The following is an 18,945-nucleotide window of genomic DNA, read 5'->3' on the forward strand; positions in this document are numbered from 1 at the left end:
ACACTTATAACATTTGGAGTATTGCATACAGTTTTGTTTGCTCCATAACAGGACGGATGTGGAGGCTTTGGAGAGAGTGCAGAAGAGGTTTATCAGAAGGTTATAGGCAAACAGAGAGCTTGGACAAGTTGATAAAATTATGAGAAGCGTATAGTCAGAACCTTTTCCCCAGGATATCCTGTCTGCTACGATACATTCCACCCTTCCATGCAAAGAATTTGCACACATTGAGAAACTAAACTAAATCCAAGAAGAATATTGCAAAGACTGATATAAGATGAAACTGAGCTAACATGTTCCAAGAGTTAAGAAGTTGAGGATATCAAATGTTGAGACAAATAAAATCAACTTGCGATCGTTATACTTGGAGAATGCAAGAAAGATGTGGCAAGTTGCGTCCTCAGCCCCCTAATGTATTCCCTGTACACACATGACTGTATGGCTAGGTTCAGCTCCAACTCAATAATTAAGTTTGCTGATGACACTGTGGTGGTGGGCCTGATCTCTGACAACGACGAGAAGGCCTACCGGGAGGAGGTGGCTGATCTAGCACTCTGGTGCCAGGATAACAGCCTCCTCTTGAACGTCAAAAAAACGAAGGAGCTGATCATGGACTTTAGGAGGGCACATCATCCGAGGACGTACACTCCATTGAGGATAAATGGGGATCCTGTGGATAGGGTGAACTGTTTTAAATATCTGGGAGTCCACATCTCTGAGGATATGACATGGGCATCGCACGCCTCAGCACTCGTGAGTAAGGCAAGGCAGCGCCTTTACCACCTCAGGCAATTGAGGAAATTCAGAGTGTCTCCGAGGATCCTCCAGTGCTTCTACGCAGCGGCGGTGGAAAGCATCTTGTCCGGAAATATTACCAGCTAGTTTGGGAATTGCTCTGCCAAGGACAAGAAGACTCTGCAGAGAGTAGTGCGTTCGGCCGAATGCACTATGGGAACTTCACTCGCCCCCCTGCAGGAACTATACAACAGGAGGTGCAACTCTAGAGCAAATAAAATCATGGGAGACCCCTTCCACCCCTGCAACAGACTGTTCCAGCTGCTACGGTCAGGCAAACGCCTCCGTTGCCATGCGGTGAGAACGGAGAGGTTGAGGAGGAGTTTCTTCCCAGAGGCCATTCGGACTGTAAACGCCTATCTCACCAGGGACTAACTCTACTGAACGTTTTTCCTTCCATTATTTATTATGTAAAAGAATATGTGTGTTATGATTGGGTTTATAATTTGTTTGGTTGTTTGGTTGTTTGTCTTTTGCACAAAAGTCCGCGAGCATTGCCACTTTCATTTCACTGCACATCTCGTATGTGTATGTGACAAATAAACTTGACTTGAAGTTTAACTTAGAAACGTAGAAACATATGTGCCGTAGTAGGCCATTCGAGCCAGCGCTGCCATTCAATAGCTGATCATCGAAAATCAGTACCCCGTTCCTGCTTTCTACCCTTAACCCTTGATTCCATTAGCCCTAATATATAACTCTCTCTTGAATACAACTTACCCAAGAACTGAAGGACATTCCGCAGCACCTGGTACCCACTCATCATTTTGTTTAGTTTCCGTTTGGAAAGCAAGTATGCCACCAGCATGGAAGCTAGAAATCCATTAAAACTCCCATAGCCCTAGAGAACATGGAAAAAAAGTGGAGAGGTTTACACACATTAAACTGCGCATTCTTGGGAGGTATTTATAATCAAATATTTAAGCATAATTAAATAATGGCAAAATAAAATGTGTAAGAAATGCAGTCTTTTCATGGGTAGAGTTTAATTTCTCATTTGCTTCAGATTTAAACCACAATCTTAAGAAAACACAACATATATTAACTAACACATTTCCCAGCCTATGCCTCATGGAGCATTCAGATCAATGATAGCAGCAATGTTACATTAGACCTCGAGAGGATCTATCTAAACTAACTAAAGACATATGTTATTTTATTTTAAATCTCTTCTGGTTGAAAGCTTTTTGATATAACCTACGTCATCTAAATGCTACTCCATCAACCATTGTTTTATAGTTAAAGTAGAATTATAAACATTTTAAAAGGAATAAATATGGTGAAAGTTTAACAGCTAAAGTCTATCCAGGTTCACTAAAGTGTAACATCATCCTACCTTGTTAAATTCCCTCTGAAGGAGCCATACTTTAAGAATTTCAATTCCAGCTTTCATTCCAGGAAAATCAGTGGCAATATTGAAGAGAAAATTAAGATGTTGTTCCATCACCAAGTCAATGAGTATGCTGTTATTATAGTGGGGTGTAGGAGGATCACTATTTCCTGAAAATATAAATAATGTCTATTTACCCACTTGCCACAAAACATGCTCATTGTCTCAGTTTGCAAATGCAATGCTCACCAAGAAAGTCATGAATAATCTAAGAGTGAAATATCAAGATTCAAACACAGCACAAAATCAACCAGGCTGCATTGATCAACACCTTCCCCTGTGTGTCCAGGATTTGAACAACCCAGAATAGACACTTCAAAGCACTGAAGAAACACCACTGACACTGTCTTTGCAAAGACCTTCAAAACCACTGGGAGGATATGCTGCAACATCAGCATTGAAATCCTCTGGATGAATACCCCTGCATTGAAACAATAATTATCTTCAGTCGACACCACTGGACAGTGTCATTATTGATACTTTCTCCAGGATGGTTTCAGTCATAGACACGACCCGTTGTAACAAGAAAGCATTTTCCCTTTAATAAGCATTGGCTCCTTTAAGAAGCATAACACAGTTATAAGTGGTTCGCACTAAAGGACATTATGTCCTGGAGTAACTCAGTGCGTCAGGCAGCATCTCTGGAGCACATGGATAGATGACGTTTTGCATTGGGACTATTCCTCTAACTTGTCACTCAGGACATTTGGCTACTCCTTGTGCAGCTAACCAATGATAGGTGCATTTAACACTGGCATTGTAATGCATTGGCAGTACCAAATTGGCATAATACCTCCTTTGCCACCAAGACATCTGAACTCTCTATTTAAGTACCATTGAGAATAGCCTCCACTGATAATATTTATCTCAATATGGTCATTATGAACTTTTTTTCTTAATTTCCTTTTTGCAAATTATTAATTCATGATTGTTTGTATAGAAATTCTGTAGAAAAAGTAGCCTTGAAAAAAAAATAGCTGATTGGAAAATTGAAAGAACAGCAGATTTGGAAAACCCATTTCAGAGCTGACTAACTTTTGAAGGCCAACATAAAGATATTTATTAAATGCCACAATTAGTAGCTAAAATACAAATAGCAGTGCAGTCGTACGTAATATTAAAGGCTGGATGGCTTCCCATCTGAGACCAACAGCCAAGAGAGTTTGGAGTCAAATTGAGACGCAAGGAACTGCAGAGGCTGGAATCTTGATCAAAGTATAAAGTGCAGGATCAGGCGGCATCTGTGGAGGGAGATTATCATACAATGTTTCGGGTCGGCACCCTTCTTCAGCCTTATTGGAGTAAAGATAGAAAGCAGGAAAAAAAGAGGTTGAGTGGGAGGAAGCCTGGCAGTGGATATGCATGAGAGGGGTGGTGGGGGGGGGGGGGGGTTGATAGGCAGATGGTTGGACAAAGGCCAGGAATGAAAAGACTCACAGTGTGAGATAAGAATAGAAGAGGTGAGAATTGTTAAATGAGAGGTAGGCATGCAAGTGGAAGAGGGGGAGAAAAGAGGAAATGGGTGCAAGTACAGGTGGGGCAAAGGGAAGGGGGGGGGGGACCATAAAGGGTTGCTTGTAGATGGGTTACCTAAAATTGGAAAATTTAATGTTCATACCATTGGATTGTACGCTACCCAAACGGAATGAGGTTTTGTTCCTCCAGTTTGCTTGTGGCCTCACTCTGGCAATGGAGGCTGCCCAGGACAAAAAGGTCAGTATGGGAATGGGAAGGGGTGTTAAAATTGGAGTTCAAATTGCATACTGGGAGATCCAGCAAGCCTTGGCAGACTGAGCGCAATGTTGACCGCAACGGTCGCCAAGTCTACACTTGGGCTCGCTGATAGAAAAGAGACCACGTCAGGGTCATCAAATGCAGTAGATGACAGTAGAGGAGGTGCACATGAATCTCTGTCTCACATGTAAGGACTGCTGGGGTCCCTGTATGGATGGGGGGGGAGATGGAGGTAGATGGACAAGTAGATGGATAGAGCTGAGGAGTGGGGGTGGGGTGATTTACAGCTGGGTGGAGTAAGTGACAACGACTTGAAGTGAAAATGGAAACTAAATGGTGTCAGTAAGGAAAGAAGAAGGGTTAAATGTAAAGCTGGACAGAGGGATATGGATGGAAGTGGATAACATAACATAGAAAAAAGGTGCAGGAGGAGCCAGCACGGCCATTCATCTTGATCATGGCTGATCATAGTGGAGGAGGGGGAAAAGGGGGTGATAAAAGGGAAGTGTGGGGGACCTGGATATGGGAGATGAGCCTTGTTGAAGGTACACAACGATCTCCTTCTCGCCATCGACTCCGACGACTGTGCAATCCTGCTCCTTCTCGACCTCAGCGCAGCGTTTGATACAATGAACCACACCATCCTAATTGACCATCTCCGGTACGGGGTTGGTGTTGATGGCATTGCCCCGAGCTGGTTTGTTTCCTACCGAAAAAACAGGAATTTCTCTACCAACATAGGCAACTCTTTCTCTTCCCCAGCTAGCCTTTTCTGCAGGGTTCCACAAGGCTCCATCCGAGGCCCCATTCTCTTCTCTCTCTCTATATGCTCCCCCTAGGCCAAGTCATTCAAAGGCATGGCATTTATTTCCACTGCTATGCAGATGATACACAGCTCTATCTCCCCCTGAAATCCAACAACCGGTCTAATTTGAACATGCACCTCATGCTGGTCGATTTAATCATCCTTGACGATTTAAAATGCTGGATGGCTCAGAACGTCCTCCAACTTAACGAGAGCAAGTCTGAGGTCATCCTACTCGGCCCCTCCGACCCCATCAAAACGATACCAGGCAGCCTTGGAAGCCTAACCTCCTTAGTCAAACCGCACGTCAAAAACCTTGGCGTGATATTTGACTCCGCATTAAAGTTTGACAAACAAGTCAACTCTGTGGTAAAAGCTAGTTTCTTCCAGCTTCGTACAATAGCTAAAATCAAATCATTCCTCAAATTCAACGACCTTGAAAAAATCATCCACGCATTCATCTTTTCCTACCTTGACTACTGCAACTCCCTATACACTGGCATCAGCAAATCATCCCTGTCCCATCTGTAATTGGTCCAAAACGCCACAGCAAGACTTCTGACGGGTACCCGTAAAAGGGACCACATCACCCCGATCCCGACCGACTTGGGGCTACTGACTATCCCGCGGTCTAGGTTTAAGCAAAGGGGTGACCGCGCTTTTGCGGTTGCAACACCTAAACTGTGGAATAGTATCCCGCTCCTCATCAGAGCTGCCCCCACCATCGACTCCTTTAAGTCAGGACTCAAAGCCTATTTCTACACCCAAGCGTTTTTGAGCCCCTCTGAGGGGGCACTGTAAACAGATTATTGTTGTAAACAGTAACATTGTATTGTTACGTCTGTCTACGTTGTATGTATCAAATCAGTACCTGCACTGATGCAAAGCACTTTGGTCAACGCGAGTTGTTTTTAAACGATCTATACAAATAAATGTATTATTAATATTATTAATCCTGCACCTATCTTCAATGTTTCTATGAGTGGAGAAATCGACATAGTTGATGTCGCGTCTCCGGTCAGAGTATAAAGGTTGAGAGAATGTAGTAAGTCAGCAGGGGGAGTCCATGAGGAGGAGCATTGGAGAAGGGAGAAAGGATTATCACGGGAGGCAAAGACTCGTGACCAGAGAAAAAAGGCTAGAGACAGAGGAGATGGAAGAAGAGCTCCACATCATGGCGGTCTCAGAACTCATTGAGGTGCGGGCGTAGGTGTACAAAGGTACGACCTCTGCCTTGGACAGACTGCTCTCCATTGGAGGGGGAGGCCAAGAAGGACGGTGGAAACTTGACAGGGTTTGGAGCTGGGCGTCAGACACAGGGTCTGAGGAAGGGTAAAGTCCAAACAAATGTCAGGCGATGTAAAGCTATTGACATACTCCAAGTAACAATCCAACAAGTTTATTAGCATATCCGGGTAACCGCTAGTGTTTGGAAGCGTTAGTAATAAATGGTGACTGTGTGGTAAAACCCGGACTGGATTACAGATCCGAGTGGTGTGTACATATGTGTGTAATGCCCCTGTCCCACTTAGGAAACCTGAACGGAAACCTCTGAAGACTTTGCACCCCACCCAAGGTTTCCGTGCGGTTCCCGGAGGTTTTTGTCAGTCTCCCTAATGGTCGAAAGTGGTTTCCGCTTCTTCTATGTTCCGGCAATTATTTCAAAAAATTCAAAACCGGCCGCAACTAAAAATAGGTTGTCGTTTTAAAAATCGGTAAATTTTTCGAAGCCGGTTGCAATGCTAGTTTAAGGTGGTTGCCAGAGGTTGCAGGTGGTTGCCGGAGGTGGCAGGTAGTGGAAGGTAAGATCTTCCACAAACTGCAACCTCCTGCAACCACCTTCAACTAGCATCGCAACCGGCTTCGACTAAAAATTTACCGACTTGTAAAACGGCAACCTACTTTTAGTCTCTGTCAGTTTTGAATTTTTTTGAAATAATCGCCGGAACATAGAAGAAGCGGAAACCACTTTCGACCATTAAGGAGACTGACAAAAAACTCCGGGAACCTCCGGGAACCGCACGGAAACCTTGGGTGGAGCGCAAAGTCTCCAGAAGTTTCCGTTCCGGTTTCCTAAGTGGGACAGGGGCATTAGTACTCGGTAGAGCAGATCCACAGGCGATCTATCTGTTTTACTTGCAACCTCTGTTGCTTTTCTATTTTATCTAACATTTCAATGACCATGTCCTTCATAAATCATTTCAAATAATTCCGTTCCATGATAATACTTAAGCTTTCAAAACTTAAACTTGACATCACCTTGGATCAACAACATTTATCTCGTGCTCTCACCCACTCATCAACCTTGGTGAGAATTTGCTTTGCCCAAATCAAATCAGCTTTGCAACTTAAGAAAATTGACAATTTCTTGAAAGCTACCGCAGGAAGCCACCATTAGCATTACATGATTGAAAAGGGAGAATGATAAAAATTGCAGCACAAACCTCCTTCGGCAGCCTCTTGATCCAGAAACCAGGACACACGAATGTTGTTTCTGCTGGGATGAAACCGAGTCAATTTGAAGAAAGAAGCAGGAGCACAGGGGTGGAGCCTCACGGTGACAAGCTTCTCGTCCTTACCTAGAATTAAAACACGATTTACTAAGGGTCTGACAATTTTACTAAACTAGAAAATGCCTCCCTTTAGCCGTTTAAACTATTGTTCAGTCATTTAAAAACAGATTATTTGCAGCCTCAACATAGCATCAATGTTATCATTAAATTAGGCCTACTCTTCACAAAAGCACCATGGGACACAAGACTTCGTGATTAGTAATGCCCGTCCCACTTAGGAAACCTGAACGGGAACCTCTGGAGACTTTGCGCCCCACCCAAGGTTTCCGTGCGGTTCCCGGAGGTTGTAGGTGGTTGCCAGAGGTTGCAGGTAGTGGAAGCAGGTAGGGAGACTGACAAAAAACCTCTGGGAACCGCACGGAAACCTTGGGTGGGGCGCAAAGTCTCCAGAGGTTTCCTAAGTGGGACAGGGGCATAAGGGTGTCAGGAGTTATGGGGAGGGCAGGAGAATGGGGTTGAGAGGGAAAGATAGATCAGCCATGATTGAATCGTGGCGTAGACTTGATGGGCCAAATGGCCCAATTCTGCTCCTAGAACCTATGAATAGTGTGGCAAAATGTTCCTGTGGCACAGATGTGCTCTGAACGTCTGCCTTTCTCCTTTGACTTTGCGGAGCAATAAACTATTCTGCCACGAGAAAAAAAACAGTTCATTCGGAGGCGCACTTTGAGTACAAACTGTGAATAAATATTTGTTCAAAATGCTGAACTGAAAAATGCAAGAAACTGTCAGCTGATCAGGCGGCATCTATGAAGTTCACAGTTCAGATTCACGACCTTTCGTCAGAACTGTTCTAATGAATGGTTCTGGACTTGTAATGTTACCGGTTTCGGATTCCACAAATGCTGCCCGACAGAATCCTAGAGACAGAGCCTCAGAGTCCCAGCGGCACAGAGGACAAAGGCAAAATAAGCTAGGTCTGTCCTCCCTGGAGTGGAGGAGGTTAAGAGGGAATAATGATTGAGGTGTAGAAAATTGACAAGTGTGGATAAGGTAAACTGCAGGAAACATTTTCCCTCGATGACATAGATTTAGGTTTAAAAGTGAAACAATTTATGGGAAATGCAAGGGGATCTGCTTCACCCAGAGATTAAAAACGCACTGCTTGAGAGAATGGTTGAAGCTGGGCCATTAACAGCTCATGAGAAATGTTTAAAAGTGCAGTTGCATCACGTAGACATTGTGGGCAATGGACGAAACGCTGGGCGACGCGATTAACATGGAAAGGTGCCCACTACTCAACGTGGATGACTTCTGTCAAATGGCCCGTTTCCTTGCTGTGTTGTACTATTCTATGAATATAAATCAATGTCTTCAAGAGAAAAAAAACTGCAGCAAAGGAAAACAGCTTAGTCGTAAAAGGTGAATAATATGCAATCGCCATCCTTAGCAACAGTATTTTATTCACTAACTGCTTCTCCCCTGCAATGCATGTATCATCAATAGATATTGTGAAAATGTAGGCTGTTGTTCCCCAACATGGAGTCATGCAGCACAGAAACAGGCCCAACTTGCCAATGCCAACCAAGATGCCCCATCTACATGCACCCACCTGCCCGCATTTGGCCTATATCCCTCTAAACCCCAAATCCATGTACTTGTACAAATGTCTGTTAAAGGTTACTATAGTACCCACCTCAACTACCTCTCTGGCAGCTCGTTCCATATACCCACCACCATCTGTGCGAAAAAATTACCGCTCAGGTTCCTGTTAAATCTTTCCCCTCCCACCTTAAAGCCATGTCTCTGGCTTTTGATTCCCCTACTCTGGGTAAAAGATTCGGTCCATTTGTCCTCTCTATTCCTGTCAATGATATTATATGCACTCCAACGAAAAAAGTCTTAACTGCCCAACCTCTCCCTATAGCTCAGGACCTCAAGACCCCAACATCTGCAGAAATCTTCTCTGCGCTGCTCCCAGATTCACACCATCTTTCCTATAGCAGGGTGACCAAACTGAACACAATTCTCCAAAACTGACCTCACAAAAGTAATTATTACATAAAAAAAATATAAATGAACAAAATTAAATCACAATCGTAATCTCAGTGTAATGTTAAAAAAAGAGAGGATGCACTTCTAAATTGCTTCTAAACATACTGTTGAGCTGATACAACAAAAGATCAACTCTTAAATCCAGAATAAATGTATTGTGATTTGGTCTGAAGGACGACAACTCATTCTCAATGGACAGTCACTTTAACGTTCATACCGATTCCAAATTGATATTTAGTTAGGTTTTCTTATGGTTGTAGATGACAGACTATTTAAAAGCACAGATTATTATCAATGATCTGAATGAAAAAATATAAAAATTAATCCTGTAAAGATTGCTGACTGTGTATTACAAGCACTTGTTTGAATGTAGTATCTGTGACTACAGTCCAAATCTTTATTTGAAACAAACCTTGCGGAGATAGATACAGAATGGGTTTCAAGTGGTTGCTATTGAAGTAGCCAAATTTTACAGATCCAAAGATCTTGTTCTTGGATAAGTGATGGGCAATGTGAACCAGGTAGAGTGCACGTTTCCTCAGGTAGCGCTGGTTAAAGTTGTCCTTTGATTGCAGAATTTCCTGAAAATAAGTAGATCAGGGTCAGTTTTGAAAACATATCAATCAGATTTCAATTGTATTATTCCACTTTCCTTCATTCCTTTTCGCCACATTTTCCTTCTTAAATTGGCACCATGACATTAAAGGAATCTATCTGCCTTTGCTGAAATAGAAAAATTCTAATGGCAGAGGCAATCTATAAAAATGCTTACATTTATGCTTAAAGGACAAGAAAATAATGAATATGGTCACTGAATAATTTTCACATTTTGTTCTTACTAATAATTGCACAAGATAACTTTCCCAAAATATGTTAAAAAGTGTAAGCAATTCAAGGACTGCATTTCATTGTCTCTGTACTGTACACTGACAATGACAATTAAAGTTGAATCTGAATCTGAAGGACAGCGATGGAAACTCAACCGCCATTTAAGTTTACAATGATATTACAAAATGATACACAATCACATTAAGAAATGAAATTAAAGACCCATTCCACTGAACACCATACACTCTTACTTCACTATATCTCAGTCCTGTGAACAGGAATTTTGGGCAATGTTACAAAGTGCTGCAGAAAAGTTAGATTAAAATCAATCAAATATACATTTATCTTTAACAAGAACACGCTGTTTCCTGTGTTCCAGTTGATTTTTTAATGGATTCCAAATTCAGGGCTGCCTGGCCCCCTGTCACCTGGCATTTTGTGATTTGCATACAATTCCGACATCTGCAGTTTCTTTTGTCTCCACTTAAATGTAATTTTGGAAATTGACATTGAAAAAAAGACTAGGAAAAAAAAAAAAAAGACTTTTTCCGTGGAAGGCAGAGAAATATGAAATATGAAACTACAGGTGCTGGAATCTAGAGTGAAAAAACACAAACTGCTGGAGGAACTCACGGTGCAACCTCCCCGCAGGAACGAGCACTATCATCTCTTAAGAACACAGCTGTCACTTTAACCGCGTGGCCATTGAAATTGAGAAGCAATTGCTTCTGGACACTTATGCAATTACTCAATTGAACAATGTGACATACAGCCTTTAGCTTGTAGGGTCAAACATTAATTTGTAGCTCTTAAAAATACTTTATTCTGGAATATCCTGCTGGAAAAACTTCGTTATTGCAAGTCTGGAAATCTCAAGCCCTTAACCCCCTTTTTCCCCTCCCATGAACAAAATTGATTTTATAATGTTATTTTCTGGAGAGAGAGGTTTCTTAGGAATGCAATCATCACATTATCGTAGAAACCATTGGACATGATGTTAGGCAGCAGATTAAACAACATTAAATAAGCTTTGGAAGCAATCTGAGCAGCTGGATCACCCGACATTGAGAAACCTACCGCTGGCATTATAACAGCAACATCGACATTGATCTGTGGTTTGATGCAGGTACCAAGTAAATAGCTTCCAATAACTTTTGTTGAACTAGGAGGGAGATACTGAAACTTCCCTTTGACATTGTATGGTACTTGAAGGAAAGGAACTTTAACATCTTTTGGAAGCCTGGATTGGTCTGTAATCTGTTGGAATACAAAGCAGAGTTACAAAAATAAAACCAATTCTTAACAAGATACACTTTTGGTCATCCTGCTACAGGTGCACAACCTTTTATCCGAAGATCCAAATAACGAAAACCTCCGAATAGCGACATTTTTTCAGTCCTTGAAGAAAGGTCCTTGAAAATGTTCACCGAGGGCGGCCCGCAGAGGTGACAGCGGAACCTCCGGTCGGTCCTCGAAGAAAGGGGAACTAAAGCCCCATTCATAAAAGAGAAGGTGAGGGTATATTGCGCGGGAGGGTTAATAATTGACAATCTGCTGCTGCCTGCCCGCTAAGGTTAAAAAGTTCCCACGGTAGACTCACGATACACAGTGTATCGTGAGTCTTGCGTGGGAACTTTTTTAACTCAGCGGGCAGCAGCAAATTGTCGCTCCCTTCAGTTTCACCCCACCTACACCCCTCTGCTTCCCGTCCATGTGTGTGACCCCTTCCCTCGCCCTCTCCAGCTCCCCGCCCATTGCACCGGCGCGGGGGCTTTGCACTGTCTTCACGTCGGAGCTAGTGCCAGTCACCAGAGACGTCAGGACCAACGGGACACCAACCCCCAGGCCCACTGCAAGCACGGAGATCCCAGAGACCCACAGCCAGCAGCAGCCCAGCCCCGTTCCAATTCCAGAGGAACACGCTCTCCGCTGTCCCCGTAGGGACAGAAGCTGATGGCTCGGGCTGTGACGTCTCCGGCGACCCCCCTGTACAGGAGCTGAGACTGGGAACTGTGGGGTTGTTTGCAGTTGCAGAGGGAGGGGGCAAGGGCGGTACAGTTCCCAGTCTCAGCTCCATTCTAGGGGGTGACCGGAGACGTCAGGACCAACGGGACACCGACTGCAAGCACGGAGATCCCAGAGACTCACAGCCAGCAGCAACTCTAGCCCAGCCCCGCTCCAACTCCAGAGGAAACCGGGTTGCGGATGAGGGGGCGCAGCTCGGGCTGTGACGTCTCCGGCCACAGGAGCTGAGGCTGGGAACTGTACCGCCCTTGCAGGTGAGCAGGAGAATGGGGTTGTTTGCAGTTGCAGAGGGAGGGGGCAAGGGCGGTACAGTTCCCAGTCTCAGCTCCATTCTAGGGGGTGACCGGAGACGTCAGGACCAACGGGACACCGACTGCAAGCACGGAGATCCCATAGACTCACAGCCAGCAGCAACTCTAGCCCAGCCCCGCTCCAACTCCAGAGGAACCCGGGTTGCGGATGAGGGGGCGCAGCTCGGGCTGTGGGCGAACTGCCACTTGTCGCTGTAGCGGCGCATCGGGGAACTGGTTCCTGTTGGTCCTGACGTCTCCGGCCGTCCCCCTGGACAGGAGCTGAGAGACGTCAGGACCACCAGAAGCCGCTCCCCGATGCGCCGCTACAGCGACAAGTGGCAGTTCGCCCACAGCCCGAGCTGCGCCCCCTCATCGGGCCACCGACCCCCAGGCCCACTGCAAGCACGGAGATCCCAGAGACTCACAGCCAGCAACAACTCTAGCCCAGCCCCGCTCCAACTCCAGAGGAACCCGGGTTGCGGATGAGGGGGCGCAGCTCGGGCTGTGGGCGAACTGCCACTTGTCGCCGTAGCGGCCCATCGGGGAGCGGATTCCTCTGGAGTTGGAGGGACAGGAAGACACAGCGGCTTTTGAGAATGGTGGGCAATCACTTCCAAAGTTCTGCCCACACACTCAGTACACCTCTCCTACACTTGTCTCCCGCACTAAGATCATCTCGCAGAGAAGGATCCCAGCCTAACCCTCCCTATTCTCTCCTATTCTGCAAGAAAAACCTACATTGAAGACTCAAACTCGCGATCAAGTAACTGCCGGGATCGAGGCGCAAACTCGCGACCTTACGGATACGAGCCGAGCACTCTACCACCGAGCCAGCCGTTAAAATCTACGCTAAAAATCTTCCATTCCGAAAACCGAAAAATTCTGAATTACGAAAAGTGTCTGGTCCCAAGGCTTTCGGATAAAAGGTTGTGCACCTGTAATAGGAAAGCTGGAAACAGTACAGAAAATACTTAAAATGAGACTGCAAGGCCTGTTATAGGAGGAGATTGGCTAGGTCTTTATTTTTTGGAATGAAGGGATGAAGGGCTGTGTAAAACTGTAAAATAGGGTGAGTGCAGAGAGTCTTTGTCCTAGAGTTGTGGAACTAGACCAAACGAATTTAGGGTGAAAGGAAACAATAGACAATAGGTGCAGGAGTAGGCCATTCGGCCCTTCGAGCCAGCACCACCATTCAACGTGATCATGGCTGATCATCCCTAATCAGTAACCCATTCCTGCCTTCTCCCCATATCCCCTGACTCCGTTATCTTTAAGAGCCCTATCAAGCTCTCTCTTGAAAGTATCCAGAGAACCGGCCTCCGCCGCCCTCTGAGGCAGAGAATTCCACAGACTCACAACTCTATGTGTGAAGAAATGTTTGATTGGCTCCGTTCTAAATGGCTTACCCCTTATTCTTAAACGGTGGCCCCTGGTTCAGGACTCCCCCAACATCGGGGACATGTTTCCTGCCTCTAGCGTGTACAAACCCTTAATAATCTTATATGTTTCAATTTAATGGGAACAGTTTTCACACATACAGTGGTCTATAAACGAGGAAGTGAATGAGGCGGATACAATAACATTTAAAATCTATTTAGACAGGCTCATGGATAGGAAAGGTTGAGAGGGTTATAGGATAAATGCAGGCAAATTAGATCGGCATAGATGGGCAACTTGGTTGGCATGGGAGAGTTGAGCTGAAGGGTCTGTATCCATGCTGTAGGACTCAACTATTCTACAACCCAACGGCCTGAACATTGAATTTTCCAATTTCAGGTAGCCCACCTCACTTTTCATCCGTCTACCCGTATATACATCTTCCTTTCCACTTCCCCACCTCCATCACTCAGATAAATTGCTCTAAGTACTCAAAAAGAAACTTGGAGCTACGCAGAAGAACAAAACGGTTAGGGCAAGAAAGTGAGAATCAGAAGGAAAGAACAACAAAATCTTACGTGGATGTGTAAGCACTAAAATTTGTTAAACAGCAGCTCAAAAAAAAATGTGATTATAAATTGTGGATGTAGTCCATTCTACCATCAAATTTAATTCCTCTCTTACAGTATCGCGCACAAACCCCCCACACTGCAGCAGAGCCACTGTTGTGCCGCTGCCGGTCGGAACGGCTGTTGAATGTTATTGAATGTTATTAGAGGGTTAAATTGTTCATGACATGTATTTTAATTTTAATTGCTATTTATTTTGTAACGAAAACTGAATGGACACTGGTTGAGAAACGTTTTTTTGTTTCCTCTGAGTATGCGAATACTCAGGAAATGACAATAAAGATTTACAATTACAATTACATATATCAATACACATAACATCTCTATTATAAATATGTTACATTTGCTTACATCAACTTGCTCAGTTGTTGGTATTTTATTGAGAAGATCATTCACTTCATGGAGGAAAGCATCAATAACCTTGCGTTTCTTCTCCTTCAATTCTACTTCTTTTAAAAGTTCTTCAATCTGCAAGTAATAAATAATCTCAAAGAAAACAGACACAAATTGCATTTACCACTTCAAAAATAACAGCGCTGTTTAGCTTATCTTTTTGAGTGCCAAATATTGCAGATTTGAATGATTCATTGCGAAATAAATTGCTAATATATAGCTAGAATGACATCACACAAGCTGGGTTCAATCACTGGGAGAATAGATAAATGAGGACTTCGGGGGAAAAAATCCAAACCTTCCAAATAATGTTGGCAGTAGAATCCTTCATATTTGAGTGCAGGTCTTCATATTTTAATAATCTTTAGGTGAGGAATGTTAGTCAATGGAGACATGACAAAAACCAAGGCTGTCTGGGTACGATTATCTTACTCAGCACTCAGCTATCTATTGTGAATAAATGACGAGACTCTATTGTATATTATTCATTACACTTGCATCGAATTGCAAGGACCATGCTGTATAAATCTATGACTATGACCATGAAAACCTTAATCCAAGAGCAGCATTCCACAGATGCACAAAATCAGATGATAACAGGAAATACCCAGCATGTTGAATAGCATCAGTGAAGGGCGAGTTTTAACATTCGTTTCAATGCAATGCAAAGCAAAGCATCTTTGTTTATTTCAAGGAATACCTGAATTTGATTTTCAGCTGTGCTTAGAAAGCTGCCACTAACAGGGACAATTCAAAAATATTAAAGTAGAATCAACTATATTAACATGTTTTATAAATGATTCTTTACCATCATTACCACTTTGGTAATCCTCATCAGCAAGACATCAAATTAAATTAAAATATCCACATAATCTGACATTGGGAAGTCACGTGAATTAAAATGTGGCTCAATTATGGTTCAGATTAAAATAGCTGCTAATTTATTTGTCAATGCATAAAGATAAACCCTCTTTTATTTTTGTAAATTTTGTGCAATTATTAAAAAACTTCAAGGTGTTCATAATTATTTTTACGTGATGCTATTAACATGTTGATTGATGTGCACCTTAAATAAAGAGTTTATCATTTCTCTTTACCTATTTCTTGATTAATGGGGTAAAAATTAGATCGGCTTTTTGAGAGTTAATTTGGGAAATGTTTTTACATAAAGGGGAAGATGATGAACCAGTTTTAATTTTGCTATCATACATTTAAAGTTTATTTTGCAAATGGCTGTTTAAAATACTTACCTATGGCAGTTACACAGATCATTTCATCAGTAACAGCAAAACAGCTAGATGAATTTTAAATAGGATTTAAATTAAATCTTTAATTAATATAGTTTCAACAATCAATTCTACCATTCTTCAACATTTACAATGATATTTATTGTGCAGTGCTGTCCTAACTTGAATGATTTTGTTTGACAACTATCTATTTTTGGTTTTGGTTTCTACTTCTGGGCTTAATGCTGCAAAATCTCAAAAAAAAGTTCATCAATTTCCTTTAAATAAAATCACTGTAGTCAATAGCACTTCATTCATTTAAGAATGTATTTGTTTTACCTTGATCAACACCCCATCAAGATGCATAAGCTCAAGTTGCAGAGAGAAAAGTCAATTATAAGTGGTGTCAACAATATGTGGTGTCTACAATATGCTGCCTATCTGAACAGTTTTTGTAACTAAATCTGGACAATATTTACCCAAGTCAAAGAATTATCACAATTAAGCTTGGTTCTGTTGTACAATATCAAAAGTGCTCCAACAGCAAAGGTTAAGAATGTAAACTTGATTAAATGGATTCAAAAGCCTGTGCATAGGAACAGCTGTTCATAAGATCATAGGTGGAAGGAGCAGAATTAGGCCATTCGGCCCATCAAGTTTACTCTGCCATTCAATCATGGCGGTTCTATCCCCCTCCTAACCCCATTCTCCTGCCTTCTCCACATAACCTCTGACACCCATGTTCAAAGAATGAGTTGGCAAACATTCAAATGTGTTCATCATCTTCCCCTATGTGTAAAAACATATCTCAACTGAACTCCCCAAAATCAGCTTTGATTTTGATTATACCCCATAAACCAAACAAATAGACAGAAACCATCACCAGTCAATACTCGTTTCAGCCTGCCAATTTGAGTTACAGCCCAATATCCCTATTCCAGTCTTCTGTTAAGGTTGTGATGCAGTAAAATGCCTTAAATTCCTTCAACTTCAACTAAGTAAATAAACCGAAAAGCAAAAAAATAGGCCCTTTGGCCCACAATGTCTGTTTTCATTTGTAAGGTTATTAAAAGAACTGCCTCAAGAATCCATATTCAAAAAATATTCTTCTATTTTGTTTCTGACCATCACTGAGAAGATCCAATGCATGTCAGAGCATTTTACAACACACAAAAATAGAGTTGTGTTCAATGAAGATGACTGTAAAAGGATAAAGCGGGATATAATTCACTTACAAATACGGGCAGAGAAATGGTTGATGGAATTTAATCCAACTAAGTGTGAGATGTGGCTCTTTAGGAAGTCAACTGAAAGGGGAAAGTATAGAGTTACATTTAAGATCCTGAATGCCATCGATGTGCAGAAGGGCCTTGAGGTACAAAACTATAGCTCACTGAGAGTAGTAACAATTGTAGATAGTTTGACGAAGAAAACGTCTGGTATGCATGCCTTCATCATTTGAGGCATTGTGTACAAGTCAAAAAGTAATTTTGCAGCTTTATAAAACTTTGGTCAGGCCAACTCCAGTTTAAATTCCATTTGGAATATTTTGGAGGACCAAGAAACCAAGAACTTTCACTATTCTGTGAAGTCCAGATCACCCTGTTACAAGAAGCATTTGAAATCTATGGAAAGGGCAAACAAGATGTTTACTGGAATACTGCCTGGATTAGAGGGTATTGGTTGTAAGGAGAGTGAACAAACATAAACATAGAAAATAGGTGCAGCCATTCGGCCCTTCGAGCCTGCACCGCCATTCAATATGATCATGGCTGATCATCCAACTCAGTATCCTGTACCTGCCTTCTCTCCATACCCTCTGATCCCTTTAGCCACAAGGGCCACATCTAACTCCCTCTTAAATATAGCCAATGAACTGGCCTCAACTACCTTCTGTAGCAGAGAATTCCACAGATTCATCACTCTCTGTGTGAAAAATGTTTTTCTCAAACTTGGATTGCTTTCTCTAGAGCACAAGATTTTAGTTCTATTGGGGATATTGTTAAGAAAATAAATAGTTTTAATATGAATTAAATTAATTCAGGAATTAATAACACAATATTATTGACTATGGAACAATTGTTAAGCATCAACCTTAAAAAAAAAAAAATTTCATTCTGAAAAAGAAAATCACTAATCTGATGATATGTACATTAGATTCTTATGGAATGAATCAAAGAGGAACATTAAATATTGTGAGAACTGTTGAACATGCACTTTTGAAGGCAGCTCTTATAATAACCTTTTCAGATACTACATTTTGGAAGCAGTAAAAGAAAGTGGGAGTTAACGTTTAAACAGAACAAACATTAAAAACCAAGAGATAACACCAAGGATGATGTACCTGCATTCTTAGTAGAGAGGAATGAAAGAGGTTCTCAGTTTCTTTCAGCTGATTGAGTTCTTCACTAGTTGGTGGCTTGTACAGTTCTCTTCTGCTTAGTTTAAGAGTTCCTGTTACTCTTAAAACATCTACTTTTTGCTTTTTTTCCATAACATTGCTCTTCTTGCCCGATGTTTTATTCCCGTCATCTTCCTCCTCCTCCTCCTCCATGTCACTACTTTCATCATCTTGTAATGGTTCTAAATCCTTCAAATTTAAGGACAGCAATATAAAATTATAGCACATACACTATTAAATTAAGACAGTAAGTGTGAAATCTGTGACTACACAAGCCACATAGACTCTGCCGTTTCTGGACATGATCACATATTAAATTCTACAGGAAGCATTGCAAATAAATAAACAGAACACAACACTTCCCCCAGATATGCCAGTTTTCAACATTTTCTTGGCTCTAAAACATGTCAGGCAAGGCAAAATGCGAGCTTACTTTAAGATCTTTCTATGTAAGTGGAGCGTCTTGGTCTCAGGAAATGCT

General features: G+C 42.3%; 1 protein-coding gene across 1 annotated transcript in view; it reads right to left on the minus strand.

Annotated features, from left to right (window-relative positions):
* The window catches only part of nol6 (nucleolar protein 6 (RNA-associated)), a 94,061-nt gene that overhangs the window by 57,726 nt on the left and 17,390 nt on the right, over window positions 1-18,945 (minus strand). The window contains exons 2-8 of the mRNA XM_055632531.1: window positions 18,408-18,653; window positions 14,796-14,912; window positions 11,198-11,377; window positions 9,705-9,873; window positions 7,169-7,303; window positions 2,132-2,295; window positions 1,516-1,636 (exon numbers count right to left, since the gene is read on the minus strand). Coding sequence (XP_055488506.1) covers window positions 1,516-1,636; window positions 2,132-2,295; window positions 7,169-7,303; window positions 9,705-9,873; window positions 11,198-11,377; window positions 14,796-14,912; window positions 18,408-18,653 — 1,132 coding nt within the window. The remainder of the gene's footprint in view (window positions 1-1,515; window positions 1,637-2,131; window positions 2,296-7,168; window positions 7,304-9,704; window positions 9,874-11,197; window positions 11,378-14,795; window positions 14,913-18,407; window positions 18,654-18,945) is intronic.

Source organism: Leucoraja erinacea, chromosome 1 (assembly GCF_028641065.1).
Source record: "Leucoraja erinacea ecotype New England chromosome 1, Leri_hhj_1, whole genome shotgun sequence".
Taxonomy (NCBI): domain Eukaryota; kingdom Metazoa; phylum Chordata; class Chondrichthyes; order Rajiformes; family Rajidae; genus Leucoraja; species Leucoraja erinaceus.